At 46.7% G+C, this 24,733-nt stretch overlaps 1 protein-coding gene across 1 annotated transcript in view; it reads left to right on the top strand.

Annotated features, from left to right (window-relative positions):
- The window catches only part of RNF213 (ring finger protein 213), a 2,876,335-nt gene that overhangs the window by 2,671,791 nt on the left and 179,811 nt on the right, over positions 1 to 24,733 (top strand). Inside the window, exon 59 of the mRNA XM_086931045.1 lies at positions 1,042 to 1,125. Within this exon, the coding sequence (XP_086787171.1) occupies positions 1,042 to 1,125 (84 nt within the window). The remainder of the gene's footprint in view (positions 1 to 1,041; positions 1,126 to 24,733) is intronic.

Genomic DNA, 24,733 nt, shown 5'->3' with positions numbered 1-24,733 from the left:
CTCCGGGTAGCTTTTTTATAGGTGGCTCTATGTGGGGGTGGCTGTGTGTGTGTGTGTGTGGGTGGCTCTATGTGAATGACTGTGTGGATGGCTCTGTATGTGTGTGTGGGTGGCTTTGTGTGTGTGTGGCTCTGTGTGTGGGTGCAAATGCAATAGGTCTTGCATTTGCAAGAGATTAAGCTATTGGCATTGTAAATGACAATGCCATTTATTTATGTTTTAAAACCAAAAACATAAATACAAATAATGTCATGAGCAATGCCAATAGCTCTAACTTTAACAATGCAGAGACCATTGCATTGTAAATGCATGTTTACCCATCTGTGGGAGAGCAATCTATCAAAGGAGTCGATGCCCGTGCGCAGTATCTCTGAGAGAATGAGTCACTCGGTCTCGTGACTCGAAAACATCTTCGAAGAAAAACAACCTGCGCAGCTCCGAACGCAACACTAGATGGCAGGAGTATGCAGAGCATGTGAATCTACAGCATTACATGCCACTAACAAATGCTTACAAAGTAAGTAGCATTATCCTTTTGTTCCATGTGCTATGGAGGTGATGATACTAATATGACATTTTTAAGAAAGACCCACTGTTACATTCTTGATGTCTAACAGGAGTTAGAAATGCAGCAAATTTAGATGATAAGGCTGTGTAATTGAAGTCTCTTGAGAAAGGGGGAGTTATCATAGTACTTGATTCTGACGTTAATATAGCATGCTTTCACTTCTGAAGAATTCTTATGGGAAACCACTTACTAAGTCTCAGTCATAGAATGTTCTGTGTCGGGCCTGCATAAGCATGTGCAATTCTGTCCACAACAGGGTGTGTCGGGCCTGCATAAGCATCTGCAATTCTGTCCACAACAGGGTGTGGTGTAAGAGGAAGTCTTTGCTGTAGATTTGAGGAGTGCATGGCTCAGTGCAAACTGTGGGCTACTGAATTAGATGAAGTGTGAGAATCGTTAACCCATAATACTCAAAAATATAACTTATAGACAGAGATTACATTTTTCTATTCTCCAATTTTCTCGATTTGTAGATGGAATGAGAAGTGTCATCGAAGGACGGATTACAAAATTTGTAATTGCCTGGAATGAGCTCAGATCATCGCTTGAAACAAACGGTGAGCACTGCATATTGCACTCTAATATTACTGCCACAGATGATGCAACACCACGAATGTGTTCTCGTTCCCCTTACATTAGTTAATGGATAGATGCTATTGTGACCTGTTCTGTGTCCCAGTGATTTCCCTTATGCTTTGTTTGAATAGTAGTTGTCATGAGGAGCAAGGCAAAAGTTGTAATACTGCGGAGTCTTAATAGTGCTTGCACAGTAGCCAGGAACCAGCCCTATGCAAGGATGTAGTTCCTCAGGTTGTTAGTTAAAGGAGTCTTTCTTGGTACCAATTCTGTATACAATTTCTGAATACATCACTCTAGTTCTAAAGATAGTACCTTTTGGTAGTATGCCTGCTTTTAAACCTGAAGTGGACAGGTGGGTGCGCATTAGTAGAGAATGACTACTGCATAGCATATCTCCAAAGTACGAGAGAGAAACCTCAAGATCAGCATATTCATTAATTCCATTATGAATGTCATAAGCCAGTGACATGTTCATTATGTGTTCACTGCTGGGTGTAGCTCACACTGTAGGTAGATGTAGGACTATGTAAGAATGAAGTATATTGCAGATGTCCTCTACAAAAGAGTGGTGTAAGACAGGTGCAGCGCCCCTCCTCTTCCCCTCCCGACCTGTCAGGGGGCCCCATATTCAGCCAAAACTCACCACACTGTGCAGGGAGACCCCATCATTATACATTACGTCTCTGCAACATCAACACATTATATGTGTGGGATACATGTTTCCTGTTTTCCAAAACAGCTGAAAACAGGATGTTGAAGTGGATGGCGTTTTGACATTTTCACCAAAGTGAAGTGTGTTGCAAGATCACCTGTAGGGAAACAGCAATAATGATTGGTCTAATTCTGTGGAAACAGCCAAAAAGTGAGTGAATTGTTGTATCACTGTGAAATACTCATGGAAGGCTGGCATTGCCCATTAAATTTGTGCTACTCTCACCCCCCCCTCCCAGGCCTGCATCCGTGTCCCCACCCACTGAGGCAAACTGCTAGTACTTGTGCGAATAAAGGCACAGAAAATTACAGATATCTTGCAAATCTATACCAAAAGTCTGTCATTCAGTCATTATAGTTATGCTTTCACTTGGTGATGTCAAAAGGGCAAACGTTATCATGTGTAATGCAAAAGTGGTACTAAGAGGCGGCATCTTTAATGGGTGCTAGCACAGAAGACGTATTTTCAACTAACCCCTCAGAAAATTGGCACAGTGCAAAATTATTTCCAGCCTTAAGATTCTGAAAGAGTTGCAGAATACAGATATCTGGCCTCGTTGCCTATCCTGATGGAATGGCCCAGTTTTGCATTTAAAATTAAAGTCACCAGAGAAATTCTGAAACCTTGAAGACTTGCAGTGCTATATTAGCAAAAAGGTTATACAAATAGCAAGAATGCACTAAATGAATGCTGAGAATGTAGCTTCTAATGGATATGTCTACCAGCAGACTCCTCATCTTAGAATATTTTCCAGGTGCCAGACTGGTTCTGGAGAATTTAGTAATATTATTAATATTATTAACCCGTTCACCGTCCGACGTCACAGTGGGCATGTGCGAAGGACGGCCAGGGGTCGTTCGAACCCCACCCACTCATTATTTCTCCTGCACCGCAGTGGAATTCACACTGTGGTCAGTGGGTTGAGTGCTTGAATAGTGCATTATTACCCATAGGGTTTCCCAGTACTGAGGACCGGTTCAACAGCCTAGAAGTAAGATCTAAAATAACCAGGTCTTTAGCTCCTTGCGGAAAGTAGATAAGGAAGTGCAGCTCTGAGTGAGTTAGGGAGAGAATTCCAAAGATCAGGGTCCAAAAAAGAGAGAGACCAGCCATCCATCTGGGCGCGTCTATATCTGGGCACTGTGAAAGGGGAACAGTTGCTGGAATGCAGTTGCTTGGGGGATGGTAGGGCATGACTAGGTTTTATAGGACCTGAGGTCCCGAGCTTGAGTTGATTTGATTTTGTACTTAAAGCAGAGTGCCTTAAAGTTAATGCGCTTGTCCACTGTGAGCCAGTGGAGGTCATGAAGGATACCAGATGCAGGTGAATGTTTGGGAAGCTATATTAGAAAATTAGAATGTTGAGCACTCCATTGCAAACAATGGAGTGCTCTGGGCTTCTACTGGCTGGTTTATGCCTGCAGAACAACATTCTAATGTTTTTCATTCACAGCTTCTGCTGGGAACAAAGGCCTCTCGAAGGCTGAGGGTATTTAAATCCCCTCGGGCTCTGAGAGGCCTGTGTTTTACCAATTAGAACATTCTCCCTCTAGAGCAGAATGTTCTAATAACCTCCTAGTGAGCTCTACCGGCCATTAAAGGTCCGCTCCCTTGTTAAAGGGCCTCGCCTTTGGCTCAGGCCTTTAACGCTGCAGCGGTTTGCTAGGTTGGGCGCTGAGGCTATATTAGGAGCCTGGCTGAAAAGTTTTGGACTACCTGAAGAGGTCTGATCACAGACTTGTCACCCCCAGGTATAGGATATTGCCATAATCAAATCTAGATAGTATTATGGCCTGGATAACTGTTTCTCTGACCAGAGAAAGGAAGTATCCATAAGATCTTCTTAAGCCATTTCATAATAGCAAAACAGGAGGCTGCAATCTTAGCTGCCTGTGGCTTCATGAACAAGGTGGAATCCAGCCAGAAGCCGAGGCTCTTCACCTTGACGTCAGGTTGGTAGGTTTGTAGTAATGCTGCTGTGTGCTGCTAGATGGCATTGTGTGGCTTCACACTGTCTTTATACTTCCCAGGAAGTGATGAAGTGGAGCAATATATAAGTGCCACCCCCAAGCGCTGATGTTAGTTCCTTTTTTTCTATACCTTATGAAACAAATCTGGAGCTTGTCAGTTTGTTGATTACTCTAAAAACATTTGATAGTATGTCCAAACTGAAAACAACAAGATTCAGTCAGAGCCACAACTACAGGAAGCATATGTTGATCTCAGACCCCCACAAGGTGTGCCTTTCGTACCTGGGTTTCAGACACTAATTACAGTTTTGAGGTAAGTGCACCCTAATGCAAACACATTCTGATAGAGACTTTTAACTGCAGATTTCTCAGCCTTTGAATGTTCCCCAGGTGTAAGCCTGGTTCTGGAAACTTTTTTCAGTAGTAACACAGCAGGTAGGTGTTGCCATGTGGGTCCGCACTTATGCCTTTCTGCTCTGAAAATGCCTTGCTGGGCCCATATAGGTACCACTCCTACCTGCCGTCTGTTCCTTCCTGTCCGTGCCACCAGACCCATATGCGGAGCTACCTCTCGTCTCTTTGAGAAAGCCTTCATTATCAATTTTTCAGTGTACAAAGGAAATGTCACCTCCCAAAACGGGCTGTCAGACAACTATCTATGATAGAGGAGAGAGCTCAAGATTTACTATGGTGGCTGATTGATTTGTGGCAGGCCATTTTCCCTCCACCCCATCCAGAGCTGACAGTGTGATGGATTCATCACTACTGGGTTGGGTGAGGGTCACTTGGTGTAGGTGGACATTAGAGGACTTTGGTCTCCATTTGAGGTGTGACACTACAACAGCCTACTGTAGTTACAGGCTATTCTTCTGGCCTTGAGCACCTTCCTGCTATTCATCAAGTAGCGGCTGGAGCAGGTACTTGGGAACAACACCAGCACCATGTGGTACGGCAACAAACAGTGTTGTCGGGGTCCTATGCCAGAAGGCTTTGCACCTCTAGGTGGCTAGAAAACCAGAGCTTCTTTCTGGTCATCAACCACGTAGCGGGGTCCCTGAATGCCAGAGCAGATGAACTGAGTAGTAATCGGCTGGCAGATCACGAGTGACATCTACCTCCTGAAGCAGTGCAGAGCGTCTTCCACATTTGGAGTGAACTGACTAGATTTTTTCACCACTGTCAAAACTTATGCGTGTTGAAGTTTCTTCAAGTACGCTTGTTAGGAGACGCATTCCGGTTGGAATGGAAAAGGGGACTAATATAAGCCTTCCCGTCACCACCTTTCCTGCCATGAGTTCTGAAGAAGAACGACCAGACCTGAGTCATCCTGGTTGGTCTAGATTGGACCCAGGCAGTGTGGTACACAGCACCTCTGAGCATCTGTCCTCCAATCAAGTTTCCACTTAGGGAGAAATACCTGTCTCAGCAGAAGGGCAGGGTCCTCCGAACCTATGCAGCTTACTCCTTCCAGCGTGTAGATGGATAAACTGTGATTAGCTGCTTTCAATCTGCTGCCGGATTTATTAGAAGTCCTTACCATCTGACGCCCTCCAAGAAATCCATTAATGCCAGGCATTGGGGCAATTTCGTACCCTGGTATGGCGCTTCGGCCACTGACCCCTTACATGCAAAACTCATGTCCTTTTGTTTTTTTTTGTATTTGATCCAGAAAGGCCTTGCAGTGGGTACTATAAAAGGTTATATTCGAGGCATATGAGCTGCAGATCCTACACTTAGTAATAGATCGCCACCTGGTGTTGGGCTCGGATGATTGCAGGTTGTTGTCTTCTTGGAAGAAGTCTTTGTAGTCACGAGATAGGTGACTCCTCCCTTGGACAATACTGCGCATGGTCATCGACTCCATCCTCAGATTGAGTCTGGATGACTGGGTTTGGATGAAAGTTTTTCGCTCCGGCTAGAAAAGACATTTTCTGCATTTTCGAAGCGAGAAACTTTAGATAAACTTATTTCGACATCGAATAGACTTTTCGACATCACCAGCTACATTCCGGTGCATCGACGCGGGCCGTTGGGCCTATCTCCGCCGTACGGCCTACGCCTCATGGACAGAAGTCCATTCAAGAGATGCCCGGTATGTCGAGCAAAATTCCCTCATAGCGACCATCACAAGGTCTGCAACCTCTGTCTCTCGCCAGAACACGACGAGTCGACCTGTGCAGCCTGTGCCTCCTTCTGATCGAAGAAAACTATTCGGGATCGGAGGGCCCGTCGACACGAAATGAGGAGATCAGCGCCAGCACCGGAGGCCATCTTTGAGGAGATCGTCGAAGAAGACGTCTCCGAGGACGAAGATCTAATCGAAGATATCTCCAAAGACGAGGCTCCACTCGTCGCCGAGGAAGACTCACCTGATCTCCAGATCATATCGGGGCAGAGGACTCGGACGATTCGATTCCATCTCGACAACCTCACAACATACACTACCCAAGACAAAGACAGCAGTCGGCACTCCGCCCATGGGGCCCAGTAGAGACCGAAATTTACCGTCCGACTCCCCGCCTTCGGGCTCGGCTCCGAGGAAAAAGACTTCGCCTTCCGGTGCCTCGGCGCCGAAAAAACATCATGTGCCAATTCCACCTCCTCCATTGGCACCGAAACATCCTTCGACACCGAAGGATTCTACGACACCCAAGCCAAAACGCCCTTCGGTGCCCAAAGACAAAGGCCCTTCGGCACCTTAACCAAAAGACACATCGGTGCCAAAGCCAAGAACCGCACCGGACCCGAAAGCTTCGACTCCGAAACCCTACGGTTCCAAAAATAAAGAAGGGAGGCCAGATTCCGGCGCCGCAGGCCCAACAAAGCCTGTCTCCACGCCAAAATCTACAATATCGGTACCAAAGTCTCCAAGGCATGATGCAGACAAGCCTAAACCACTTTTGGCACCGAAAAAAGTGCCACAGGACTCGGTCACTCCTTCTAAGGCAAAAAACACTAATCAACCTCTATTGGCACCGAAAAAATCGACGCCAAAGAAGATTATGGAACAACAAGAACTGTTTAAACCAGATCCTAAACAGAAAAAGGTCTATATTAATCCAAAAACTGGACATGTGGAAGCAATTCCATATAAGAAAAGACCAGAAGCAATTCCCTATAACAAAAGACCAGCAGACACACCACTTCCACCTGTGGTTCCTGCCAAAAAGAAGGACTGTGCAACTTCTCCAATGCACCCTTCCTCTCCTTCAACTTCTTCCTCTCCTTACATTGAACCTATAACTTCTCCAGTTCAATCTCCTGCATCATCACACCACACTGACGAAGAGTATGATTTAGGTGGGTGCAATGACGTAACATACCCTTTAGATGAGGATGTCAACCCCCAATATCCCAAGGAGGACGAGGCATATGGTTTTACACCAGACATCCCTGAGCCTCAGTACTACCCAACAAAACCTTCCCCTACAGAAGATAGTATTGGGTTAATCATTTATTAAACAGAGCTGCCCTTTACCATGGAGTGTCAATGCACTCTGATGCCATTGAGGAGGATTTCTTACTAGATACTTTTGAGCAGTCACAAAGGTGTAATCAAATATTACCTATAATCAAAGGGGTTATTAAACATGCTCCGGACATTTTTAAAGATCCAGTAAGATGTAGGGTGCTAAATCCCAGAGTAGAAAAAAAAGTATAGACCAGCACCAGCTGATCCGGTCTATATTAAGGGATATCTGCCACTAGACTCTTTGGTAGTGTCAAATGCACGTACAAGAGCAAACTCCCAAACTTCTGGTGACACACCCCCGCCTGACAAGGAATAAAAAATTATTGATGCATCGAGAAAAAGGATTGCTGCACAAGCAGCAAACATATGGCGCATAGCAAACACACAAGCCTTACTTTCACGCTACGACAGGGCGCACTATGACCAACTAGAAAAGTTAATGGATCATCCTCCCTGATCAATACAAACATCAGGCAGCAGAGCTCTTACAAGAAGGCAAACTAATATCTAATGCCTCAATTAAATGCGCACTAGATGTAGCTGACACAGCATACAGAGCAGTCAATACTAGTGTGATTCTCAGACGTCATGCATGGTTACGCATTTCAGGTTTTAAACCAGAGGTACAAACTACCATCCTGAACCAGCCCTTCAATCAAAACCAGTTGTTTGGGCCGGAGGTAGACAACACACTAGAGAAAATGAAATAAGACACATACACAGCTAAATCTATGGGTGCGTTACAATCCACCCAAAATAAAGGTTCTTTTCGCCGCTCCTTCTATAGAGGAGGCGCAAAGCAAACAGGCACAGAGACCACATCATCTTTTAAAACAAACATGCAAACCTCCTCTAATAAAGGATACTTTAGAGGAGGATACAGAGGCCACAACAACAAGGGAAGAGGCAGAGGTAATAACAACCGCTCCTCTTCCACTCCCAAACAGTGACTTCCCTCTGCCTCCCCTACAGCATTCCACTCCTGTGGGGGGCAGACTTTCACAGTTCCTACCTGTCTGGAACTCCATCACAACAGGTGGGTAAGACAAATTATCCAACATGGTTACTGCCTAGAACTCACAGCAACGCCCCCAAACATATCACCCAGGCAGCGTCCAATGTCCACAGACCATATAACTCTGCTTCAACAGGAAGTTCTAGCACTTCTACAAAAAGATGCTATTCAAGTAGTTCCGTTAGAGGAACAAGGAAAAAGAGTTTACTCCCGGTACTTCCTAATTCCCAAAAAGGACGGGACATTAAGACCAATTCTCAAACTCAGGCCCCTCAACCACTACATACAATCTGATCATTTTCACATGATCACTTTACGACAAGTACTCCCATTACTACAACAGGGAGATTTTCTGTCCACACTAGACCTAAAGGACGCCTACTTTCACATTCCTATACATCCTGCGCACAGGAAGTATCTAAGGTTTGTCATACAAGGACAACACTATCAGTTCAAGTCCTTCCATTCGGGGTCACAACAGCACCACGAGTGTTTACAAAGTGCTTAGCAGTAGTAGCAGCACATTTCAGAAGACTAAAAATACATGTCTTCCCTTACCTCGAGGACTGGCTCATAAAAGCAAGATCGTTCAACCAGTGTGTATAACACACAAAACAAACAATTCAAACATTGCACGACTTAGGATTTACGATAAACTACGCCAAGTCGCACCTAGAGCCTTCACACGTTCATCAATATCTAGGAGCTACCATACACACATCTGCAGCTCTAGCGTATCCCAGTCAAGCCAGGATTCAAAGTATTCAGAACTTAGTCTCCCTTTATCTGAAAGAAACAGGTTAGTATTAGATTCCTTACCTTAGAATATCCCCAGGCGTCAGTCTGGATCCGGAAACTTTTGCGTAGCAGTACCCCTGCGCATCGGTAGGCGTCGTCTGCAGGCGTCCCCTGCGGCTCCGCGTCCGTCGTTGGCGTCGTGCGCCGTGATGACGTCGCTGGAGTATATAGACGCCGCCTCCGCGCGCTGACGTCAGTTCTTCTTTTTTACGCGCCAGTTAGCGCAGATCCGAAGAGCAGTACTCCGGTCTTTTGATCTTTTTTGATCCCTTGAATCTTCTACGGTGCCGGTAGGATGCCCGGTTTTAAGAACTGTGACGACTGTGAACGAACGATGTCGGTCACGGATTGTCACCAACTCTGTCTCCGGTGCCTGGGCCCCGACCACGACGTGGACGCCTGCGTCGATTGCCGGGCCTTGACAAATAAAGCTAGGCGGGAGCGGTCCCGCAAGCTGCTCGAGCTCCGGGTGTTGTCCCGCGTCGAGAGCGGTCCCGGTCCGGCCGGAGGTCAAGGGAGCGATCGAGGGAGCGGTCGCGGAGCCGTCACGGGCGCTCCGGGAGTCGTCACCATTCATCTGGTTCCTCAGGTAGGAAACACAAGAAGTCGGGGCGTCGTCATCGTACCCCCGACTCCCCCGACGCTTGCACGATGCGGCCGGGGGTTCGGGTGGCCCCACCCCCGCGGCTCCGCTTGAGTCGCCGACGCGGCCTGCTCCATACCCTGCGGTCCCTGGGCAAGGCGCGTCGCCCGAGGAGATAGAGGCGTTCCTCGTGGCCATGAGGGCTCTTTCTCCGCCGGCGGGTTCCGCGGCACCTTCGGGCCCTGTGAACCCGTCCGGGGGCCCTAGCGGCTCGGGTGACCCTGCCTCGACGCCGTCGGGTGCTTTGGCTCCGGCGCCGCCGACGGCTCCGATCCTGGTGCCGCAGGGGCCCTCGGGGTCGACGCCGGCTGGTCAACCGGCCTCTCCGGCGCCGATTCCATCGGGGCAACCACTGGCGCCGCCCCCGCGTGGCGCCGGTTCCCCGGCGCCGGGCGGCGCCGTCCCCATTCCCTCTCCAAATCCGGACGCGGAGTCGGACTGGCGTCGACGCCGATGGGGCCTGTGAACCCCGAGGAGCCGGTCTACATTGTTGACTCCGAATATGGTGAGGATGTAGAATACGGAGAGGGGTGGGAGGGGTCTGAGGACCCTCTGACACGCGAGTGTCAGTACGACATGGACTGGACAGGAGACTTGGGTGACGCCAGTGGTCTGGATGACTCCCCCAACCCTGGCTTTGTCTCGCCTCCTACCGTGGCTACGGAGGAGGGGGCTGCCTATTCAGTGGTGTTGATGAGGGCTGCCAAGGCCTTACACCTTGAGCTCCCCGTCGCGGCCGTTAGGACTAACATCCTCACTGAGGTCCTCAAACCGCAGTCATGCCCACAGGAGCCACTGCTGCCGTTTAATGAGGCCTTAACGGACGTTCTTTTGGGCACGTGGTCCAGGCCCGCTTCAGGTTCGCCTGTTGATAGGAACGTGGCCAGACGCCACCGTCCGTGTGCGGACGACCCCAAGTTTCTGTCCACCCACCCCACCCCTGAGAGTCTGGTGATCCAGGCCTTTACCTCCAAGACCGCATTCCCGTCGGCCCCGCCCGACAGGGAATCAAAGAGGTACGACCAGTATGGCAAAAAGGTCTTCTCATCCCTGAGTCTGGGACTGCGGTCTTGCAACACCGCGTGCCTCTTGGGCCATTACACCCACTCTCTGTGTTATACGGTCGCGGACCTGCTGCCTGAATGCCCCCCGGAGGTACGGGCTAAGCTCGGCAAGGCTATGATTGAAGGCCGAGACGCAGCAAGATATTCCATCAGGTGTGGTCTTGATACGACCGACTCGCTGGGCAGAGCGATGTCCACGACGGTGGCGATAAATCGCCACGCCTGGCTGAGATCCGCCAACTTTTCGGCTGATGTCCAGAATGCCTTGATGGACATGCCGTTTGATGGCAGTCGCCTGTTTGGCGACAAAGCGGACCACGCGCTGGAGCGCTTCAAGGACTCCAGGGTCACGGCCAAGTCCTTAGGTCTCTCGACCCAGCGCCAGCAAACGGGTTCGTTTCGCTCCTTTCGTGGCCAAGGAAGGGGCGGTCCCACACGTGCTGCCAGCCACGCGCCGCAACAGACTTATCAACGCGGTGGCGGCCGTGGAAACCGCCGTGGTGGCGGTCGGTGACAGCGCCAAGGTCAGGCCACACCTCCCCCCGCAGCATCTGCCACTAAATCCTCCTAGTCCGTGCTTTCAGGCCCATGTGACACCAGTGGGAGGCAGGGTTCGCCATCACCTCTCCCACTGGCGCACAATAACATCGGACAGGTGGGTGCTGCAGCTCGTCCGAAGGGGCTACTCCCTCCCCTTCGAGACAACTCCTCCAGCCATGCCACCGCAGAACCACCGTGTGTCGGGGGACCACTTGGCACTTCTGAGGGAGAAAGTTACGGCCCTCTTGGCCAAGGGGGCCATCGAGCGCGTTCCTGGGAAAGAAGTAGGACGTGGTTGCTATTCCCACTACTTTCTGGTGCCCAAGAAGGACAAAGGGGGTCTACGTCCTATCTTGGACCTAAGGAACGTCAACGGCTTCCTCCGGAAGGAGAAGTTCAAAATGTTGACTTTGGCTAAGGTCTTGGCTGCTTTAGACCCGCAAGACTGGATGGTAGCGTTGGACTTGCAGGATGCGTATTTTCACATCCCCGTCCTGCCGGCCCACCGGCGTTACCTGCGGTTCACGGTAGGCCACGAGCACTTTCAGTTTATCGTGCTCCCCTTCGGCCTTACCAGCGCCCCACGGGTGTTCACCAAGGTGATGGCGGTGGTCGCAGCCCATCTGCGCAGATTAGGGGTTTCAGTCTTCCCCTATCTAGACGACTGGTTGTTGAAGGCGGGCTCGCCCCAGGCAGTCGTCCACCACCTTCAGATGACGGCAGACCTCCGGCACGAGCTGGGGTTCTCCATCAATGTGCCGAAATCACACCTGTGTCCCTCTCAAAAGCTCCTTTTCATCGGAGCGGTTCTCGACTCGGCGCAGTTTCGGGTCTATCCTCCGGAACGGCGAGTCCGGGATATACAGGCTTTGATTCCCATCTTTCAGCCGTTATCCCGGGTTTCGGTCAGGTTGACGCTGCGGCTGCTGGGGCTGATGGCTTCCTGCATCCTTCTGGTGCATCACGCCCGGTCGCGGATGCGGGCTCTGCAGTGGGACCTGAAGTTTCAGTGGGCCCGGCATCAGGGCAACTTGTCCGACCATGTCTTGATCTCGGAGGGCACTGCGAGACAACTGCAGTGGTGGCTTATGGACCGCGATTGGGTCAGAGGCAGATCCCTCTCCCTTCCCCAACCGGAGCACGTTGTTGTGACGGACGCGTCCCTCCAGGGCTGGGGTGGCCACTTGGGAGAGGCAGAGATCAGAGGCATCTGGTCTCCGGCGGAGTCTCGGCTCCATATAAACTTGTTGGAGCTCCGGGCGATTCGTTTGGCACTGAAAGCATTCCTCCCCTTTGTCAACGGGAGTGTAGTGCAGGTGTTCACGGACAACACCACCGCCATGTGGTACTGCAACAAGCAGGGCGGGGTGGGGTCGTGGACCCTTTGCCAGGAGGCTCTGCGCCTCTGGCAATGGCTGGAACGTCAGGGCGTGACTCTGACGGTTCAACACCTGGCAGGTTCTCTGAACGCCAGGGCGGACGAACTCAGCCGTCGGTGCTCGATGGATCACGAATGGCGTCTGAACTCGGACGTGGCGCAAGGCCTCTTTCGGCGATGGGGAGAGCCTTGGTTAGATCTATTCGCCACAGAAGAGAACGCGCAATGTCATCAGTTCTGCGCGTTGGAGTTTCCAAGACGGCACTCGCACGGCGACGCCTTTCGGCGCCAGTGGAGTTGCGGTCTGTTATACGCCTTTCCGCCTACACCACTTCTGCCCAGAGTGCTGAAGAAGATCGGGCGCGACCGGGCCCAAGTCATCCTTGTGGCTCCGGACAGGGCTGGAAGGTACTGGTATCCCGAGCTACTCAGCATGTCAGTCGGTCCCCCGATCCGCCTGCCCCTTCAGGAGGACCTTCTGTCGCAGCAGCAGAGAACGGTCCTCCACCCGAACCTGTCCAGCCTCCACCTCCATGCGTGGAGATTGAGCGGCGGCAGTTGAGGCCATTTGACTTGCCTCCTGAAGTCTGTGATGTGATTCTGGCAGCCAGGCGTTCCTCCACGAAATCGGTATACGCCTGTCGGTGGAACAAGTTTGTGGCATGGTGCACAGCAAAGGCTGTGAATCCTCTCTCTGCCCCTCTTTCTGAGGTTCTTCTCTTCCTTCTTTCTCTTGCCCAGCAGGGCTCTGCTCTGGGCACTATCAAGGGCTACCTTTCTGCCCTTTCGGCCTTTCTGAGGCTGCCTGATCAACCTTCTTTGTTAAAGTCCCCCATTGGAACAAGATTCTTGAAGGGCATCACACACATGTATCCACCTGTTCCGTTTGTGATGCCTCAGTGGGACTTGAACCTGGTTTTGACCTTCTTGATGTGTGCTCCCTTTGAGCCACTTCATTCCTGTCCTCTCCGTCTCCTGACTTTAAAGACGGCTTTCCTGGTTGCCATCACCTCTGCCAGGAGAGTGAGTGAGCTCCAGGCTCTTTCTGTCAAACCTCCTTTCATGTCCATTCATCCAGACAAGGTAGTTCTGAGAACTAGACCTTCTTTCCTGCCCACAGTCGTCTCTGCTTTTCACATCGGGCAGTCCATCTTCCTTCTTCCCGCCTCCGCATCCTTCAAAGGATGAAGAGCGGCTCCATCGTCTGGACCCAAAACGTGCGCTTTCATTTTATGTGGATTGCACATGCCAGTTCCGGGTGGATGACCAACTGTTTGTTGGCTACGTGGGTGCGAAGAAGGGACGGGCGGTACATAAACGGACCATCTCTCGGTGGGTCGTTCTGTGCATCAAAGCGTGCTACTCTTTGGCTCGGAAGGAGCCTCCTGTCGGGCTGAGGGCCCATTCCACTCGGGCCACGGCGGCTACTACTGCCCTGGGTCGGGGAGTCCCCTTGCAGGACATTTGCCAGGCGGCTACGTGGGCCTCGCTGCACACCTTTGGGAGGCACTACTGCCTGGACAGTCAAGTCCGGAGGGATGGCTTCTTTGGCCGTTCTGTCCTCCAGGACTTTCTGGTGTAGGATTGTATTGGTTCGCAGACCCACCACCGGGGTTGGTATTGCTGGGGTATCTATTCTAAGGTAAGGAATCTAATACTAACCTATTTCTTTCAGATGAACAAGTTACTTACCTTCGGTAACGATATATCTGTAAGAAACAGTAGTTAGTATTAGATTCCTTACCGCCCCACCCATCCTCCCCGTTCTGCGAACTGATATCTAGGGTTAAGGACATCCCTTTCAGGGCCCTAGTTTCAAATGGCACCAGTGTTGGTTCTCACATGGCTCTGCGTGTTCTGGCGCGGAAAAGCTGTGTGCAAAGAACTGACGTCAGCGCGCGGAGGCGGCGTCTATATACTCCAGCGACGTCATCACGGCGCACGACGCCAACGACAGACGCGGAGCCGCAGGGGACGCCTGCAGACGACGCCTACTGACGCGCAGGGGTACTGCTACGCAAAAGTTTCCGGATCCAGACTGACGCCTGGGGATATTCTAAGGTAAGGAATCTAATACTAACTACTGTTTCTTACAGATGTATCGTTACCGAAGGTAAGTAACTTGTTCTTCAATGCCAGCACTCTCTCCAAGCCAGAGTGTTTATGAAACTAATAGTCATGATGGCGTCTTACATCTTTATAGTTCCTCACGCAAGACTGCAAATGCGCCCACTACAAGAATGTCTAGCACAACAATGGAATCAGGCTCAAGGTCAGCCGTACATATCGCTCTCTGCAATGGTAGAACACCAAAAACTTTACAAAGGGACGGCCGTTCCTAGACCCTGTTCCACAGATCGTGCTCACGACAGATGCATCTCTCACAGGATGGGGAGCCCAGCTCTTGCATTATACCACACAAGGTCAGTGGAACAATCAACAGAAACAGTTCCACATCAACCATTTAGAGTTGCTAGCAATTTTCCTAGCACTCAAAAAGTTTCAAGTACAAATACAAAACAAAGCTGTCCTAGTCCGGATGGACAATATGACAGCCATGTATTATATACAAAAACAGGGGGGTCACACTCTCTCCAACTGTCCCAGCTTGCACAGAACATTTGGAGATGGGCCATTCCTCAAAACATACACCTGACAGTAGAACACCTTCCAGGAATTCGCAATCAGATAGCAGACCTGTTGAGTCGTCAGTCACAACAGATTCACGAATGGGAGATACAACCACACGTTCTACAACCATTCTTCCACAGATAGAACTCGTTGCCACCCACGAAAATGCAAAATGCCCAACCTTCGCCGCCAGGTTCCCACACCCACGGTCGGAGGGGAATGCAATATGGATGAACTGGTCAGGCAGATTTACGTACGCTTTTCCGCCTCTCCCACTCATTCCACTATATATATGTATATATAAACTTTATCGTTTAGTTAATTAAAACCATAACAATCATACAAGTAGAAGTAAGAAAAATTTCCTTTACAATAAACAATTAAAAATTCTCCAGAATGTTTTTAAAAGATACACTTCAGTAAGACAGTTATTAATATTAAGAACCTTTTTGTTTTAAAATTTCATATTGCTTTCAAGCGCTTTTCAAAGGCTGTCAAGAACTTTATCAGCTTGCAATTGATTATGGGGTCTGTTGAATCCAGTGCACCAATAATGGCAGACCTACAGGTACGTAGTCTCTTGACCCTAAAATGTTCTTTAAAAAGTGTGTGCGCTCCCGGTTCAGAGATTTACAGTGCATATGATGTGGATTATATTTTCTTTTGTGGTGCCACCTAGTCGACAGACTACTGAATCTGAACGTTTCCAGACCGGTTCGTCCGTCAGAGTTGGTAATTTGCCAAATCTCAGAACCATTAGCCTTTTCTTAATGAAGACCGGATATGTTGTTTCTAGATAGGCAGCCGGGGTGTGTTTTTTATAACTATTAATCACTGTCCAAGAATGGGAACGGTCTGAAAAGATGGCTTTGTCAGTAATTAACAAATGAAATTTGGCAGCCTTATTTAATGCCTGTTTAAAAGAGGTGAATGGCAGGTTTTTGCCCCACAGATTAGCAGTGCATGTTTGCTCCAGAGCACGAGTAAGATATTTATTAGCTGCTGAGTTTTGTTGGCTTTCTAATTCCTGCCATAGAAATCTGTTCATAGTGTTATTTGTGGCATTCATTTTAATTCGGTACCATACTCTGATACTTGTGTAGAGTCGTCCCAATGACTCGTTCGTTAGGCCAAATTCTAGGCGCGTCTGAGCTGGTGAAGCAGAGCTTGGAAGTTGTAAAACCTTCTTATATATTTTTTATGATAAGATTATTTAAAATAATAGCATCCTTTCCCTGCATTGCTACGCTAGCATACGCTAGGGTAGGAAGTATTTTGGTGGCCATCACCGTCAATAAGGGTGTAAACGAAGGACCTTCCAGTTTTTTTTACAGTGAACTTAAAGCAAATATTAAAGCTCCAGCTCTTTGCTTTATGTATTTTTTTGGGGGCATTTAAGTTTATTTTGTCATCAATATAATATCCCAGATATTTATAATTTGATACTCTTTCCAGTTGTTTTCCTTCAAGCCTGGTATTAAGATGCGCTGATCGTCTATTGGTTATTAACATTCTTTTTGTATTAGACAGATTGAGAGCAAGGTTGTTTGCGGCCAGAAATTCCGACGTTACTACTAATAGTCTAGACAGGCCCACCTTAGTTAGACTCAAAAGCACAATGTCATCAGCGTAAGCCATATGAGTAAGTTGGAGGTTGCCAAGTTTCGGTGCATGAGCATTACAGTTCTTTAGATTGCCTGAAAGGTCAGAAATAAATAGGTTAAATAGTTGTGGCGCTAAGACGCAACCCTGTTTTAATCCGATCGATGTATAGACTTTTCTTGATAAATGTGTCCTGTCCCCTAGCTTGATTTGCGTCCAGGTCTCAGAATAGAACAAGAGAAGGCCCCTAAGTATACCCTCGGGTATGGCCCATCCTGTCAGCTTCGCCCATAATAGCTTACGATCAACACTATCAAATGCCGCCTGCAGGTCAATAAAACAAAGGTTAAGCTCCTGTTTAGCGCGCTGGCATTTTTCTGCTATCATGGTTACTGACAATATGTTCGATGTGGTTTCGATTCCGGCTCTAAAGCCAGTTTGGTTGATTGGAATCATTGCGTTGTCTTCTGCCCAATTTACCAGGTCTTTTAGAAGGAGGGAAGCGAAATATTTAGCTTCTATGTCCTGGAGTGTTATTAGACGATAATTTAGAGGATTAGCTCTGTCTCCTCCTTTATATATAGGCGTGATGATAGAGCCTTTCCAGCTTTCGGGAAGGCGATTACGCTTTTGGATGCCTGCGAAAAGTTTTTCAAGAGGTGGACCCCAAAATTCTGTTGCTTGTTTGAAGGCGATTTGCGGGATACCATTTGGTCCCGGCGCCCCGTTGCTTTTACCCTTTCTAATAATGGTGATTATCTTCTCAGTTGAGTAGTAGCCATCTGTGGTCGCAGGGTGTGCCGTATTCCTTAAGTCCATTGTTGTTAGATGGCTAAGGTGTTGCTCTTCGCTGCTGTTTGTATAGGGATCCACCGGAAAGAATAGCTGCCCAGGTGCCTTCCTTGGATTTTCTTTAAATTTTGGCGACAGAAAAGTTGCCCATTCGGATTCTTGGATGTTCGATGTTAGTACATTTCGCGGTCTTGTTAGCTGGTTTACAATTTTCCAAAATGTATTTGAGTCCTGTAGCATAGAGCTGGCTAGCAAGTTGATCCAGAACTCATCATTCATCTTCTTTTTATACTCCCAAATCCTTTTTTTATATAACTTTCTTTGAGCAAGAAAAGATTCCAAATATCTCTGATCGTTCGCTTTTACTTGCAAGTTTTTTTGGCTTCTTCGTAAAACCCTTCTTAGTTCTTGTAGCTCTAACGGCAATTTCTTTGTTGAATTCTCTCTATTAGCCCCAGATTTAAATGTTTTCTTTTTTGTCTTTAATTTCTCTAGAAAAAGAGACCAAGCTTGTATCTCGTCCATTGTTGCACTATCCAGCTCTTTCAATGTGGTCTCAATTATTGTGAACCACTGCTCTTTATTGGAGCTGTTCCAATATATTTGTTTTAGATTAGTTGTACCTAGTTGGCCCTCTAGGGAATGCACAGGTTGCAGTGTTTCTACAAGGAGATTGAGTTTAAGGTGCTGCATCCCAGGATTACTCAGTGGTGTGTATTCTATGTAGAAAGTGAGTAATGGGGGAATCAATGGGAGACTTACAATGGTAAAGTCCAATATTGATTGGGTGTTTGTTCCATAGTACGTTTTTTTCGGTGGTCTGTCTTTATCCGTCCTACCATTCAAAACTCGCATGCCTAGGTACTCCAATTCCGTTACTAAGTGTCTAGCTAAATTGTCCTTTCGACTCTTTGTTGCACCATTTGACTGCTGAGGGACATTCAGGTGCGTGTTCTCTGCAGTTATTATCTCGTCTTCTTCTGGAGTGTATATCAAGTTGGAATTGAAGTCTCCAGTTAATATAATGTTCCATGTTGGCTCTGTACTTCAAAATTTAGTATTTCTTTGCATAGCAAATCATTTTTTATCTTTTTTGCTTGTAGATTTGGTCATTCCACTAGTAGTACGCAAGCTCAGACAACAGTCTCTCAAACTAAGACTAGTGGCCCCCACATGGGCACGCCAGCCGTGGTTCACCACGCTACTGGATCTCTCACTGGTTCCACATCAGAAATTACGACTCACGCCATCCTTGTTAACACAGAACCATGGAGAAATAAGGCACCCAGAACCAAGCCAACCTAATTTGGCGATCTGGCTCCTGAAGTCTTAGAGTTTGGTTACTTAAACCTACCACCAGACTGTATGAATATCAATAAAGAAGCTAGAAGACCCACTACCAGAGCATGTTATGCTGCTAAGTCGATAAGATTAGCAATATACTGTAACAACAATCACATTGATCCACTGGATGTTTCCATCCAAAATATCATTTGCTACCTTCTACACCTACAAAGGTCCAATTTGGCTTATTCTTCAATACGCCTGCATCTAGCAGCAATTGCAGCCTATTTACAAAATAGACAACATCTATCTCTCTTTAGAGTACCTACAATAAAAGCATTTATGGAAGGATTAAAACAAATAATCCCACCTAGGTTACCACCTGCTCCAGTATGGAACCTAAATGTGGTCCTTACAAGACTCATGGGCCCCCCTTTTGAGCCTTTACATAAGTGTGATCTGCAATTTCTAACATGGAAAACTGCCTTCCTTGTTGCCATCACCTCTCTCAGAAGAGTCAGTGAAATACAAGCATTCACAATAGAAGAACAATTTTTCAAATACATCCTAACAAAGTGGTTCTTAGACCCAATCCTAAATTCCTGCCAAAAGTAATTACTCCTTTTCACCTAAACCAATCAGTAGAGTTACCAGTGTTTTTTCAAAAACAGGAGTCTGTTGCAGAAAGGGCTTTACACACCTTAGATGTTAGAAGTGCTCTACTATATTACACAGGCAGGACTAACCCCTAGATACATCAAAGTCCCGTTTTGCGAATCTTTAATAGCGATTATTAAGGAATCGCTATTACAGACTCGCAAAAAGGGATTCATGTACAAATCACAGTTTTTTTTGCGATTCCTACAGCTTCCTTATTTGTGATTAGCTAATTGCTAATCGCAAATAAGGAATAACTCCCCAGTCATCCCTATGGGCCTAATGGCCCATAGGAATGAATAGGATGACATATCAATGTGGGAATCGCTATTAGCGATTCACATTTTGAGTTTGCCATTTCAAGGGTGCAGGGGTGTCCAAAGGACACCCTGTTGCACCCCCTGAAATGACATTGGACGCTGGTGTTACGCACACACGTCCCAAGGACATGTGTGTGTGTGTGTGTGTGTGTGTGTGTGTGTAACATACAACTTAAAAAAATGCACTTAAGTGCATTTTTCCAAGTTTCCGCTATTTACCACGAGGTTTGACTTCGCGGTAAATAGCGGCCCAAAATTGCGAATTCGCATTTTTTAAATGTATCATGAATTGCATTTAAGGAATCTCAAATAGAGATTCCTTAAATGCAATTGCTCGCAAATTTGCGAATTCTATAATAGCGATTTGTGTATTTGGGATGATGAATCCCAAATGCAAAAATTGCGCTCGCAAAGGGCCAGATTCTCAGAATCTAGCCCGTTGCGAGCCGATTTTCGTTTCATGAATCTGGCCGTAAATCCTTCAGAAAGGCAAAACAACTATTTGTATCTTTCTCTCCCCCACACAAAGGCAATCCCATCTCTAAAGGAGGAATTGCCAGATGGATTGTAAAGTGTATTCAAATATGCTATCAAAAAGCTTAACGTACACTAACAGTTCCTCCTAGAGCACACTCCACTCGCAAACTAGGAGCCTCTATGGCTTTCTTAGGAAACATACCACTAGAGGACGTATGCAAGGCAGCAACACGGTCTACAATACACACCTTCCCTAAACACTATTGTGTTGATGTGCAAGCCAAGCAACAAGCTGCAGTGGGCCAAGCTGTCCTTAAAACACTATTTCAGTATGCTGCAACGGATACAAGCGACCACCGCTAGGGGAGACACTGTTGCACAATCGTTGCTAAGTGTAGGATCTGCAGCTCATATGACTCTAATGGAAAATGCTACTTACCAGTATGCATCTGTTCTTGGCATGTAGAGCTGCAGAGTCCTACACGCCCTCCCGCCTCCCCGGGACTTGTATCCGTTCCAGTACTCATCTTAATTAGATACACACGCATGGACATCCTTTCTCTTTACTTCTGCTAACTCCATCATTTCCCATTCATGGCGAAAAACAATCTGAGGATGGAGTCGATGACCATGCGCAGTATTGTCCAAGGGAGGAGTCACCTATCTGGTGACTACAAAGACTTCTTCCAAGAAGACAACAACTTGCAATCATCCGAGCCCAACACCAGGTGGCGATCTATTGCTAAGTGTAGGACTCTGCAGCTCTACATGCCAAGAACAGATGCATACTGGTAAGAAGCATTTTCCTTATCAGCCCTTTTGGCCTTTTTACATTTGCCAGACAAACTGCCCTTGATCAGGTCAGCTGTTTTGATGAGATTTTTGACGATTTGGCATATGTTCCCTCCCAGGTCATTTATGATGTGACAGTGGTGCCTTGACTTGGGCTTGACATTCTGCATGCGTATTCCTTTTGATCCTGTGCTTTGCTGATCATTGTTTTACATGACCTTGAAGACTTTTCCTCATTGGGATTACGTATGCTCGTGGCATGAGCGCACTGTATGCACTGCCAGGGCAACCATCTTACACCACATTTTTTCTCAACAAATGATGCTGAGGTCTCAGGTGGACTTTTTTCCAAAATATGTGACTCCAGTCCATATTGGGCAATCATCACACTATCAGCGTTCCTTGCTCACCCGTTGTAGCAGTACGGGAGGGTCCTTCTAATGGACCCTAAACGGGCTTTAAGATTTTACAGAGTGTACCAAGGTCTATCAAATGGACAATAAACTTCTTGTGTTATTCTCCAGAGCAAAGAAAAGGAAGGCTGTGTAGAAAAGGACCTTGTTAAATTGAGAGTCCTCTACATTAAGATCTGCTACGCACTGTCAAAGAGGTAGACCTGGAAGGTCCGATGGTGGTTTCTTCCAGGGCCAAGGCTCTTACCTCTACCTTGACAGGAGAGGTGCTTGTCCTTTATAACTCGGTTTTGCAAGATTTTACGGTCTGAGCCCAATCAACAGATCCTTCACCTTGGGGAGGTACTGCTTGGTATCTATTGTAAATGTGGGGAACTTGAGGTTAGCATTATCCATCAGAAGTACAAGCTGCTTACGTTCAGTAATGCTTTTTCTAGTGGATACTCAAATCAAGTCAAAATTCTTTATTTCCAAGAAATACATTCTTACATAAATATTGGACATTTCCCAATTCATTAACATACTCCATATAACTGCAGATTCATCACATCCTTCAAATCTGCTCATTGATTGTATGGTGTGTCCTCTTTTTAACTTTGAAAAAGATTGTAGGTTTTTCCATGAGCATGCTGTTAGCAACAATTGTCCACAATCATCGTCTGAGGGCTGGACAGGGAAAAGAAAAGAAACTGACATCAGTGCGCAGGGGTGGTACTTATATACCCAGGGTGGTATGGAGTTAGTGCGGAGCAGCACAATGCCACCTCACCAGATCCAATCAGACGCCTTGGTGATAATCTACAGTTAGATAAAGTGTCCAGCAGAAAGCGAGTTACCGCATGTAAGTAACTTGGTTCTCTCAAGGAAAGCTGTGCCATTGTAGTAACTCATGAGACTGCAATATTCATATGGTTATACGATTCTATGTGCTAGGACCCCTTAAACATTTGGGTCGAAAGAGATAAGATACCTGGAGAAATAATGGTTCTAAAAACTGACATTTGATCAAAAAGGTATGCGCATCTAAGATTATTTAGTTTAATGGAGAGCATTGATGTTAAGTGTGACTCTTGACAAAATTAATTCTAAATCACTTCCCCTTCTTTAAAAATTGCCCTTTGGGATCCCGTTTCCTGAAGGCATGAACAGTCTTCCACGATCAAGCATCTCGTAAACACCACTCCATTTTCGAAATGTATTACACGGATATATCAGGTCTGGAATAAAACATTTCAGTCAATTCTGTCCATCAATGGATTTTGATGGGGCAGTATCGCCTGAACAATTAGCATGTAGGATAAAGGACTTTACCAGTAATTTTCAAAGTTCCTTATTTCTGGAGTTAACATCAGAATTTATTAAGACATATCCATAATGCAGTTGTGCTGATTATATGAATTGCATATGCAAGCCAGAGATAAACGGGAGTTGGACGTAGCTTCAATAGAATTATTCCTTGTTATATTTTTCTATCGATGTTTTTCAGATATACCTACAATAGGCCTTGTCTGGTGTGGTGTGAACATTTTGGATGCCAATGAATGGCTTGGAGGAAAGTGTCCTATCTTACAACATAGATTTTCTAGTGCATTCCACTGAAATAACAACCAACCTGCCTTTCTTCTCCATTGTTTTAAACCCTGCTTCTAACAGACACTAGACTCTATATACTACTTCATCATCTTTAGCTCACAAGGTTGTCTTTACACAATTGATGCATTTTTTCTATGTTGTCTTCTAGTTTCTGAGAGTTTTTCTTTGTTGTAAAGGTGTTGTAGGATCTGACCAAGGTCAGAGCCATTCAGCAATTATGAATTTGTTTTTAAAAACATTTATAGTTTTTTTAACTTTACAACATCTTTAATGCAAGACCCTTAAAATGTGATCATTTTACTATTGTCATCAAAAGTTTGCATAACATCAGGTATCAGTATCGGAGTTCACCCTTGTTCATTCCCCTGTACCTTCTTATTCATACTTTGTGAGAAAGTGGCTCTATATATATACTGGACTAGAATCAAGTACAGTATGTATAGAGTCCACCAGCCCCAGAGGTATAACAGAGGTTAAAGTCAGAACTAACCTTACTCTTCAAAGTGGTAGCTTGATCGAGCAGTAAGGCAGTACCAGAGGACAGTGTAAAGCATTTGTTGTACTAACTCAGTCAGCAAAAGGTTTCACACACTCAAGGATTGAACTCCAGGCCAATTGTTTTTATATCCACAGATATAGGTGTTTTATTTTTAGAACCAACAGTTATAAAAATATACTTTTCTTGTTATGAGTTCTCTCATGTAATTACTTTGCAAAGGAGCAATAAAGTTTGTGCACACAATTAATGGGTAGGAGCCGAGATCATACCTGTCTTCAAAAAAGGTTCTCCACTTCTTCCGCTCAATTACCGTCTGATTGATGTGAGTCAAAAACTTTTCTCACGCATCATTCTTGATCGGCTCCAAAATTGGATGGAAGAACGGTAGATTCTTAGCCCTTTTCAGGCTGGTTTTAGGGAAAAGACTTCCACGGTCGACCAGTTATTAAGGCTCCAACCACTTTACTGGAAGACCGTGAGAGTAGAGGGTGGCAGCCTCTACTTAATCTTTGTTGACCTCAAAACAGCCTTTGATCTGGTGCCCCGTAAAATCTTGTGGGATGTGTTGGAGGATATGGGGGTTCCAACCGATCTCCTTAACATCATTAGGAGACTCCATTATGATAACTTTGCCCAAGTTAGGAGTGGTAAATGGGGTAGTCTTACAACCAAAATCGCAGTCAATAGAGGAGTTAGACAGGGGTGCATGTTTGCGCGACCCTATTTTGTCTGTTCATTAATGCTCTGCTTGCCCACCTTAGAGGTGTTAAAGACATCGACGCCCCAAAACTGAGAAATGAACAGGTGGTGGCATTAATTTCGCCCACGACACTCTTCTATTGTCAAAATCTCCCATGGGAATTCAACGTACCCTGGACAGCTTTGCGAATTTTTGTCACAGAAAGGGGTTGGAGATCAATACTCAAAAAACCAA

Source organism: Lissotriton vulgaris, chromosome 7, assembly GCF_964263255.1.
Source record: "Lissotriton vulgaris chromosome 7, aLisVul1.2, whole genome shotgun sequence".
In the NCBI taxonomy this organism is placed as follows: Eukaryota; Metazoa; Chordata; class Amphibia; order Caudata; family Salamandridae; genus Lissotriton; species Lissotriton vulgaris.
The sequence above is the reverse complement of the archived record's forward strand: the minus strand, read 5'-3'. Positions and strand labels throughout refer to the sequence as shown.